General features: G+C 36.4%; 1 protein-coding gene across 1 annotated transcript in view; it reads right to left on the bottom strand.

Annotated features, from left to right (window-relative positions):
- Positions 1–11534, bottom strand: part of LOC107283783 (protein PTHB1) — a 124838-nt gene extending 113304 nt beyond the window's left edge. The window contains exon 1 of the mRNA XM_015811732.1: positions 11184–11534. Coding sequence (XP_015667218.1) covers positions 11184–11534 — 351 coding nt within the window. The remainder of the gene's footprint in view (positions 1–11183) is intronic.
- Positions 11535–11775: the final 241 nt, after the last annotated feature.

Below are 11775 nucleotides of genomic sequence, written 5' to 3'. Positions count from 1 at the left end.
ACATAAATGCAGAAATGGGATTCTCCAAGCAGTTCAAAAACTAATTAGCTCAGCTAGTTAGATCAAGGGTATACAGTAAGTTAATTCTTCCATGGATTCAGTCAGCAGTGAATTTAGGGATTCTGCATGAACCAAATGTTACAGCAAATAGCATGAATTAATCTTTACTTATATTTTATAAAACTATTGACAAAACATTTGCATATGAAAGCTAATGAGAATTTGTGCAGTATTGTTAGTATTATATTGATCCATTTAAAAAAATTACAACAGGAAAAGTATAAAAGTAAGTTGATTTGCATTAAAAGCAGAATTAATAGAATCGTAAGGCTGGAAATGACTTGGAGGTCATTTAGTGCAGGAAGTCTCATATCATCTTGGATAGCTGTTCAAATCTTTTACTTAAATAGCTGTTCAATCTTTTACTTAAACCCTCCAGAAATGGAGCTACGAGTAGGTGCAAATGCAGGTAGGCATGTGGTTGGGGTTACATATGGGCAAAAATGCACAGGCAGCTGCTACAGAATATATGATCCACCTGCCACCTAGAAACTCATTGGGAGAAAAAGTGGAGGGAACAAGGGCAACTTATAACCTCTTACCAGCTTCCCCATTGACCTTGCTTGTATGAAACTGGCAAGGAAAATCACAAATGACGATCACGTGACAGCAGAATGCTTGATGACCACAATGTCGAGGACTGATTGAAAATTCCCCTTGTCCAGTGCTGTCATAACTTTTAACAATTGCAAAATAAATGGATATAACAGAGGATTATCTTTATGCTGCTGCTGCTGATTCAACTCAAAACTGAATTGGTTCTTTTGGCATTATAGCACATTACTGGCTAATGTTTAATCTGTGGTCTACAAAAACTCCCAGATCCTTCTTGCAAGTATTACTGCTAAGGTGGATATTGGCTTTTCCTTCCTAAGTTCAGAACTTTACATTTCTCTTCACTGAACAACATTTTATTGGGGGGGGGGGGGGTACATTTCAAATCTATCAAGATTTTAAATTGTCTTTTGAAATATGAATACTCTACCTTCCCCTGCTTTGTGCCAACCAAATTTTCTGAACATCACTTTTATTCTTTTGTCCCCCATAAATCCTTTATGTAGATGATAAAGAGTACTGGGGCCAGGATAGAGTTCTGAAATTCCCACTTCATGTTTTCCTCCATGTGGACACAGACTCAGCAAATAACATGTTGGATATGGTTCATCTGGTAGTGGCATCATCCATCAAATATTGTTACAATTTATCAAGAAAAATTATTGTCTATAACTGTCAGGCCCTGCCCAAGGACAACATAGATCAAAAGTTCAGTATTTTATTTGCTTATATGCAATAAACAAAATCTTGCCAGGCTAAACCTATACTACTCTGACCCTAACAGATATATCTTGGGTGATTCTAGGTAATGGCTATCTTAAATCTTTTCCAATATTTCTGATTCCAGTTCCAAGTTGTGCTTTCTCTTGTTTTGTCCACCTCCTTGAAATCTGCTCCCTCCTTCCGGGTAAACTGCAACTTCATTGTAATCTATCACATTATCACGTTACCACCCCTTTCACTGATACAATCCATCACAATAAACTTGAGAGGCAGGAGAAAGAGCCACAATCTAGACAATGATCTAATAAACAAAATCTGAATCAAAGTAGGAATGTAATTTGTAAATGTCTCACAATTGACTTTCCTTAGCTCTCTGGAACATACAGACAGGGTAGGGAGAAGTAGAAAAATGATAGAAAATAGAAAGTAGAAGATAAAAAAATGCGGGTTATACAGCATCACCACCAGATGGATCCGTAGCTGGCTGACCGGCCGTACTCAGTGTGTGGTCCTCAATGGAACCGCATCTACATGGAGGGAAATGAGTAGTGGGATGCCCCAGGGCTCTGTTCTGGGCCCAGTGCTGTTCAAAATCTTCATCAATGATTTGGATGAAGGGATAGATGGGGAACTCATCAAATTTGCGGATGACACCAAGATGGTAGGAATAGCCAACGCTCCAGAAGACAGGCTTAAGATACAGGAGGACCTGGACAGACTTGAACACTGGGCGCTATCTAACAAAATGAAATTCAATGGTGAAAAAAGTAAGGTTCTACATCTAGGCAAGAAAAACCAAATGTATAGGTATAGTATAGGGCAGTGGTTCTCAACCTTTTTAATGCCGCGACCCCAACCGGTCGTAAGTCGAGGACTAAACCGGTCATAAGTCGAGGACTAAACCGATTGTAAGTCGAGGACTAAACCGGTCGTAAGTAGAGGACTACCCAACTGGTCGTAAGTCGAGGACTTTCCCTGCCCGGGAGCGCCGCACATGCGTGGTTCTGCCCCCTGCGCCGGCCGAGGCGTAGCTGGCAAGCGGCAGAGACGGAACAGGCCGACCACCAGCTGGCCCAGCCCAAGGGAGGTAAGGCACCCGCCTGAAAAGGGGGAAAAAATGGCTGACAAAAAAATGGCGGACAAAAAAAATGGCGGACAGCCTTGCTTGGTGACCCCCATGAAATGGTCGATCGACCCCAAATGGGGTCCTGACCCACAGGTTGAGAACCACTGGTATAGGGGGTACCTTGCTCAATAGTAGTAACTGCAAGGGGGATCTCGTAGTCCTAGTGGACAATCATTTAAATATGAGCCAGCAGTGTGCTGCAGTTGCCAAAAAAGCCAACACAGTGTTAGGCTGCATTAGCAGAGGGATAGAATCAAGATCACGTGAAGTATTAATACCACTCTACAATGTCTTGGTAAGGCCACACTTGGAATACTGCATCCAGTTTTGGTCATCACGATGTAAAAAAAATGTTGAGACTCTAGAAAGAGTACAGAGAAGAACAACAAAGATGATTAGGGGACTGGAGGCTAAAACATATAAGGAATGGTTGCTGGAATTGGGTATGTCTATTTTAATGAAGAGAAGGATGAGGGGGGACATGATAGCAGTGTTCCAATATCTCAGGGGCTGCCACAAAGAAGAGGGAGTCAAGCTATTTTCCAAAGCGCCTGGAGGCAGGACAAGAAGCAACGGATGGAAACGATTCAAGGAGAGAAGCAACCTAGAACTAAGGAGAAACTTCCTGACAGTTAGAACAATTAACCAGTGGAACAACCTGCCTCCAGAAGCGGTGAATGCTCCAACACTGGAAGTTTTTAAGAAGAAACTGGACAGCCATTTGTCCGAAATGGTATAGGGTTACCTGCCTGAGCAGGGGGTTGGACTTGATGACCTCCAAGGTCCNGGTCGCCTAGGAAACGGGCCAGGGGCGCGCCGACCGAGCCTCCCTATGGCCGCGGTTGTGAGCCAGGCAGGGGCAGAGAGCTGCGAGTGCGAGCGCGCCCCCCCAGATGTTGCGCCCGGTGCGGCCGGCCCGGAAAAAGGTGCCGGAACGCGGTTCCGCCGCGTTCCGGCTGAAAAAAAGCCCTGATTATTATTATTATTATTATTATTATTATTATTATTATTATTAGTAGTAGTAGTAGTAGTAGTAGTAGTAGTAGCAGCAGCAGCAGCAGTAGTAGTACATTTAGACTTAGGAATATTTCAAGGAGATTCATTATCACCACTACTATTTGTCATTGCACTGTTTCCTCTATCAACAATATTGAATAACTCAGGCCATGGCTATCAAACATCAAAAACATCTGCCAGAATATCCCATCTCTTTTACATGGACAATTCTAACCTGTAGGGAAAAACAACATCTGAAATAGAATCCTGCTTAACACTGTCCATATATATAGCCAAGATATATACATCCATACACTAATTAAATAAATATTACACCATTTTTTATTAAAATAAACTATAAGGGAAGATACCAGTTGGAATTGTAACCTATTAATGTAGACAGTAAAACACTCAGGATCTTTACTAATTCACAGATTTCTAAAACAAATTTATATAAGGTAAAGAAACAAAGTAGTAGGAAAGTTTAACCGTAGTTAGAAAAGAAAAGAGCAATCTGAAGTACACTGAGATATTAACATACTTTCAGTGAAATTATTGGGCAAATAATTAAGTCTAACATCTGACAAGGCCCAATACTTTTAGATCTTTGAGATGTCAGTTTGGAATTAATAATTTCATTCAAACTCTGATATCAGAAAAGGGATCTCAAATATAATAGGGACTCCTTCCTGCCATCTGAACCTGGGAGCATACATAGTTCAGTGACAAATATATGCATAGAAGAAAAAGAAAACATTGTCAGTTAATGTGAACAGTTGCTAAGTCAATGTCACTGAAACATATGTCAATCACCATACCATTATTTTGAGCCAATTCAGTAATGTCTGTACTGACAAATGATTGGTAACATAAAATATGGACAAACTAACAATAGCTAATTGTCCCAGTCCTTTTCTACTGTTGAAAAAAATGACAACTTAATTAAAGCTGACATGAAAACTTTTATATGGCTTCAGTGCCAAAAGATCTTACAAGGGAAAAAAGATTACAACAACCCAGAAGAAAGGAAAGAAGGCAAAGAATAACTGCAATTAACTTCTCTTGAGGAATTCACAAACACACACATGGCGCGCAGACACATACATACATTGTTAAATGTTGTGTGAATGGTTTAGGTCTCTTCCAACATTTAAAATTTAACTATGCAACATTCTCTTATTGTTAATGTATTCTAAATTAACAATTTGGTATCATTCTTACTAGAAATGGGTATTCCGTTCCTGCACTTTACAATTTAAAACTTGAAATTTATTTACCATTTCTCTACTACTGCAATCATAAGGAAGTTTTCATAACCAGAGAGTGAACATCAAATAGCATTTAAGCTACAGCCCAAACACTATTCTTATTTATTTACTCCAATGTTTTTCCTTTATTTCAGCTGGTTTTAAAAACAAACTATTTTAAAAGAAGTCTGAAAACTATTTTAAAATTATAATTTTGCTACACTAACATAAAATGCAACAGAAAGCATTACAAAAATCTAACTATTTAAAAATGTAAGCCACTTAAAATTTAATAGTCAATTACATTTTTTTCCTCTAAATGTTTCTGGCTAAACAAATGCTCAATTCATTCATATAAAAAATATGCACAGAAAAGCAGATGCCAGTATTTCATTAATGTCGATGCCAGTATTTCATTAATGTTTTTGGATGAAACTCCTATTAAAAAGATAAAATAAATGGAAGCACAAACTAAACAGGGAAATTGAATCAAGGTTATACATTTAGTAAGTATTTTTTAACATCTCATGTGGACAATTAACAGAGGAATGTTTAATGTTAAGATTATATGGGTAAAATCTGAGAATTAACTTTAATAGTAAGATGAATAATATTAAATCAAAAATATTTACTAATCAAAATCTCTGATTTTTTTTAATATCTTAAGATTTTAAAAATATTTTTAATTTAAGAAGTGATTTGTTTTATCCAACATAGCTACAGAGTGAAAAAAAAAAAAGTCCATCCCCACATTTTCTTAATTCTCTAATTTGGGCAATTATATTGCTCTAAGTAAGTATGCATATTCAGATATTAGTCTTATCAATTTCAGTTGGGATTAATTGTAACTGAATATAAAAGGCAGCAATTTTTATAATTCAGGCATAATTAATATATAGCATACATTATAAATTGATTGTATGGCTGCTGTATTTTTAATTGTTATATTAATAATAATGTATAATCAAATGAATAGGACTATCAACTTATTATTTAGTTATAAATACAAAACTGAAGGGTAAGTTTTAAAACTAATCTCGTAACCTATAAATACTGGTATGAATGATTAAACACATATAAATCTGAGAAATGTTATGATTCCATCAATACAGTTTTTGACCATCAGCAAAGTTTTAGATCAAATCTAAACCACACGAAATTGTTAAAAAATGTGATTTTATAAAATAGTTAAGATATGTAAACTTTCTCCATGTGCATATTTGTAATTTATATTTTTGTGGGGACTAACTGCTTGGTTAAAAAAAATGTTTCTGAAAAGATTAGGAATGCTGCCAAAAACAATATTACCAAAAATTAAAAAAATTCTTTATGGTGACAGAGGAATCAAAGCCTCTTTGTTTAATTTCTTCTTTTCCAAACCAAACTAAAGCAATTTGCATTAATATAGATATAATAATGTCCTCACATCTATGTGAAATGATCATCCTGCCAGTGCAATCGTAAGTATTCCTTTACACTGGACCATTCAAAGCCCTGTCGGGAAAACTGACCCAATCTTAAAATCTTTCTTATTGCTTTACAAAAATATTTAGTTGTAATATCCATCATAAATTCTTTTTAGATTCCATGTAAAAAGATATGTACTGGTAGGTACCTATCATTCATAGCAGACGGGCAGTTTAAATATAATTAAATATACAATATTTAATATTCTGTTGTTAAGCAAGGGATTGTTAATCAGGAACCTGAATTTACAATCTTTTTGTCACAATTGTTAAGAAAATCGCTGCAGTTGTTATGTGAACCACATAATTGTTAAGTGAATCCAGCATCCCCCATTGACTTTGCTTGTCAGAAGCCAGCTGGGAAGGTCACAAATGGTGGATCACATTATCCTGGGATGCTGTATCCCCCAGTTGCCAAATGCCCAAATGTTGATCATGTGACTATAGAGATGTTGTAATGAGGATTGTTGTGTGAGGACTGGATGTAAATCACTTTTTTTTAGTGCTGTAATAACTTTGAACAGTCAGTAAATGAATGGTTGTATGTCAAGGACTACTCTATAATCAAATTCTTCCAGAATATAATTGAAGATTGAAGTCCTATTGCCTATAGCAAGGGGCAATAGCTAACTAAACCTGGCTGATGAACAGCTAAACAAAGTTTGATCTGATTAGTAATTGGATGGAAAAAACAATACCAGGCGTGTGGATGGAATAGAATTAAAAAAAAAATCAATGGCAAACAACTTTTGTATCTTTGCAACCTTTGATGTCCACCCTGCAAACATACTAATGAAATCAGACACTTTCCTATAAATTAATTAGAAAGGAAAAAAAACTTGACTCATGAGAGATAAAATAAAAATATCTGCATATAAAATTACTTGAAATAATTTGCCACTATCTTTGAAAAATATCCATCAACCCCAGATAATTATTTTATACTAATCTTGTGTAAATCTTGAAAAATATATCTCTGGATTGAATTCTAGCAAAAGTGATAAATATCTGCAAAGACATATTATCAGTCTAGAATAATGAACAGGTATGAATTGTGATAGCTAGTATTCTTAGTTGTTAGAAAGTATTAAACATATATTTTAACTAAAAGAAATAGTGTGATCAACAGATGACAAATGTAAAATATAACTGAAAAGAGTATTATTGGAGCAAAAAAGGTTTTCTTGAAGTGACTACTTCACATTTTTTGTCAAAATCAACTAGTTTTAACATGCCCAAGATTTAAAGTATGTGACTTCAAAAGAGATTCTTCTTAGACAAGTTACTTTCTAAGCATGCCAAGTTACTTTAAAGAAAATGCTGCACAATCATCTGAAGAACTAAGATCAGTTATTGTAAGTTCTCATATAGTTCAACTGTGTTTTGATTCACATTCATCCTACACTGCTTTTAGGTCACTATAATCCACAAAGACCAAGTTAGCAAGGAAATTCACATCTAAATTCACTTCAAGAATATTTTCTTTGATCTTTCTGTAATTACAACTTCAGTTTCCAGTCTCTCATTTGAAAAAAAAATGTAAAAAAACTTGTAATTCCAACTTAGAAATACTAATTGTAAATGGATTGATGAGAAACTAAGTTAAGCTAAGCTTATCAATATAAATGAAATTGCAACTGGCCCTGGTTACTGTTAATAAAGAGGGGGAATCAGACAAATAATTCTGCTACTTTATGCAACTTATCACTAAACAAATGAGGGTCATTGTTTGCAATGCGTGATTTATTAATCTTTTTCAAGCAGCTGAAAAATCAGTGCTTGACTATATCTTAATAGCCAAAAAATACAATTTCTGAAAACAACATTCATTTCATTAATAAAACCTTGCAACATACTTAAGTTACTATAAATTTTAAAAATACTTAAAGCATTATGGATCAGTCTAATAAAAATCCACTATGTGGATTTACTCCCTAAAATGGCATCTGGTTTCTTCTTGAAAAGTGCATATGATTTAATTATGAGAATTATTAACAAACATCAACTTGTTAAATTTTAACTAGAAACATGATGTAATATACACACTTAGAAAACAAAAATTGTTCCTGGAATATAATCTGAATTTTAAAAGTTTCAGAAATGAATTCATCCATAGATCAATTTTTATTATTAAATATAATAATTTAATTTAATGTTTCATTATATCAACAAAAATTATAAAAGTCCAGAGTATTTAAGTTTTCAAATTCTTACTATTACTCAATAATCTGAAACTTTAATCAAAAGTGTTCTTGCAACATAAGCACTAAAGGTTCTAATATGAGTACTTCAAATTTCAGCATACATCACCTGAGCCCTTTCTTCAACACAATATACAAATTGAAAATGCAGATAGAACACTTTTTTGTGCCTTCAAATCAGTGTTAAGTCTTAGTTACTGCCTGAACTAAACAATTGTAACAATTGTTTCTGAATACAAAGAATTGCAAAGATTAATTGTTGTTAGTTGCGAAGTTGTGTCCGACCCATCACGACCCCATGGACAACATTCCTCCAGGCCTTCCTGTCCTCTACCATCTACAATTAGTATATATAGGTGGCCCTTGCTTACCCATCACTTATGCAGCAACAGTTCAAAATTACAATGTTGCTGAATGAGTGGCTCTTTTATGATCAGCCCTCAAAGTTCTGAATGTTTAAACATCAGGGCATTCACCAACTAGTTCTTAATTACACCATTGCAGAATCTTATGACCACATGATCACCATTTACAACTTTCACTGGCTATCTTCCAATAAGCAAAATCAATGAGGAAGCCAGTAGGAGGTCGCAAATGACCAAGATCACGTGAAGTATTAATACCACTTTATAATGCCTTGGTAAGGCCACACTTGGAATACTGTATCCAGTTTTGATCACCACGATGTAAAAAAGATGTTGAGACTCTAGAAAGAGTACAGAGAAGAGCAACAAAGATGATTAGGGGACTGGAGGCTAAAACATATAAGGAACGGTTGCTGGAATTGGGTATGTCTAGTCTAATGAAGAGAAGGACGAGGGGGGACATGATATAGCAGTATTCCAATATCTCAGGGGCTGCCACAAAGAAGAGGGAGTCAGACTATTCTCCAAAGCGTCTGAAGGCAGGACAAGAAGCAACAGGTGGAAACTAACCAAAGAGAGAAGCAACCTAGAACTAAGGAGAAACTTCCTGACAGTGAGAACAATTAACCAGTGGAACAACCTGCCTCCAGAAGCGGTGAATGCACCAACACTGGAAGTTTTTAAGAAGAAACTGGACAGCCATTTGTCCAAAATGGTATAGGGTTTCCTGCCTGAGCAGGAGGTTGGACTAGATGACCTCCAAGGTCCCTTCCAACTTTATCATTATTATTATATGATATCACACTTTACAACCTCACCATTTAGTGATGGAATTTCCAGTACTGATTACTACTGATACTAGGACTACCTGTACTACATTCTTTATGTATTTAAGAGCAGTATTAAAATACCTTAAAATAACCAAATATACTCTGAGACATTTTGAATAGGGGATGATGAGTTGTCAGTCAACTAACAATTTTCTAGAATACCGATAATATCCTTTTTTTAAAAGGATTTAGCTGCCTGATAAGAGGAAAAAGCCTAGAAGTGAAAGTGATTTTTTTAAATCCAGAATTGACTTGTTCTTGTGATTTAAAAAAAAATTAAAGTACTTGAATTAGAAGTGTGATTATGTGTTGATAATCTCTCAGGATAGTAAAACAACATACCTATAAAGCTTTCTTCTCTATTAAATTAAAACTTCCTATTTCAGTTCTTGTATTTCTATGATTAAACTAGCTAAAAACAGAAAGAGACTAATTTGACATTTTTAACAAAAGATCTAGGTTAGGGAGCAATTTAATTAAGAAGGGACTGCCATTCAAATTCAGAAATACTATTCATGAAAACAAATCTAATTGATACAAAGGTGCACCTTTGTGGAACCCTATCTTTTCCACTACTGCAAACAATACCATACTGAACATTAAGTGCTAAAAAGTTTGACATACAGGAGGTGGATATCAGAAATCCTAATATATTCCACTGAATCACTCTCCCATAACACTTGCAATGTAATGATAACATGTTCCCTTTGGGCAAACATGTGTTTACAAACATGGACATTTCATTAGAAGTGACTTCAGAACTCTTACATTCATTGGCAAACTTAGTGTAAATCCTTTGGGGTATGCCAGGATTAGCCTTCCAATCTTATGTGATTAAATTATTAGTTTCTGATTACATATATAAAGCATTTAAAAGCAGTGTGTGAGAGGGAAGAAAGGGAAATAGAAAGAGAGATAATTTTTTCCAGAGAGAAAAATGTTGCCACTTAATTAATAAAACACATCTTGGAAAGCTACAAATAAATGAAATCAATTACAAAGTGTGCGCACCAATTGTTACATTACTGATGCTACAAACATTTCTGGACCATATGAAGGGGTTCCTTTTTACTTTCAAAAGAGTAAATAAATATGTCCACATTTATTACTATGACTATTATGTACCAAAAAGAGGAATGCATTTTGCATCATGAAAAGAATTTCCTTCTATTCAAGAACATAATGGGCTATCCACTTGATTTTATGCTCTCTTTTTTCTAAATTCACTCCAGAATCTATATATAACCATGCGTAATATAAACCTTAATAGAGTGAATTATCATTGGTATTAAATTTAAAGCAACTATATCCTAGAATTCCAGAAATTTTTCATTAAAGCACAAACAATATAATACAACAAACTGCATTGCAGTGGGATGGAAGAGAAGCTGTCTTACTGGACAGGACTACCTAAGTAAAATAAGGTTTTCTTTTCAGGCTTTAGCTACTGTGTTTCCCTGAAAGTAAGACTCAGCCCGATAGTAAGCCCTAGCTTGATTTTTGGGGGTGAAACTAAGCCCTAGTTTTGGGGCGAAGCGCACCCCTAAAAATCAAACTAGGGTGAGGGTAGGGGTGGTGAACCTGCCCCACATGCCCTGCACCCACTTACCTTACCGATAGGCCCACCACAGCCAGGCCTCCCATACCCTGACACCTGTCTCGCTGCTGCTTGACTTCTGCGGTCGCTTGCCGCCACTCGCAGCAGGATGCCACATGGTGCTTTGGGCCGCTTCTGCTGCTAGCGGCAAAGAGCCGCACCGCACAGCGTTTCAGGACGCTTTTGCTGTTCGCATGCTTTGGGTTGCTTCTGCTGCTCACACAGCGCTTTGGGCTGTTTGTGCTGCTCGCGCAACGCTTCAGATCGCTTCTGCTACTCACTACAGGAGGCCATGTGGCGCTTCGGGCTGTTTCTGCTGCTCTGTGAGCAGTGGAAATGGCCCAAAGGGCCACATGGCCTCCTGCCATGAGCAGCAGAAGCGTCCCGAAGCGCTGTGCGGCTTCTTGCTGCTAGCAGCAGAAGCAGCCCAAAGCACCATGCGGCATCCTGTTACGAACAGTGGCAACAGCGCAATGTGCCATATGGCATCCGGCCACAAATGGTGGCAAGCATCTGCAGTAGTCAAACAGCGGTGCAACAGGTGTCGGGATGTGGGAGGCCTGGTTGTGGTGGTCCTAAGATAAGACATCCTCCCAAAAAAAATTTGGA

This window comes from Protobothrops mucrosquamatus, unplaced genomic scaffold (assembly GCF_001527695.2).
Source record: "Protobothrops mucrosquamatus isolate PMUCROS unplaced genomic scaffold, P.Mucros_1.0 scaffold48, whole genome shotgun sequence".
In the NCBI taxonomy this organism is placed as follows: domain Eukaryota; kingdom Metazoa; phylum Chordata; class Lepidosauria; order Squamata; family Viperidae; genus Protobothrops; species Protobothrops mucrosquamatus.
Note: the sequence above shows the minus strand (reverse complement) of the source record. Positions and strands in the feature narration are given on the sequence as shown.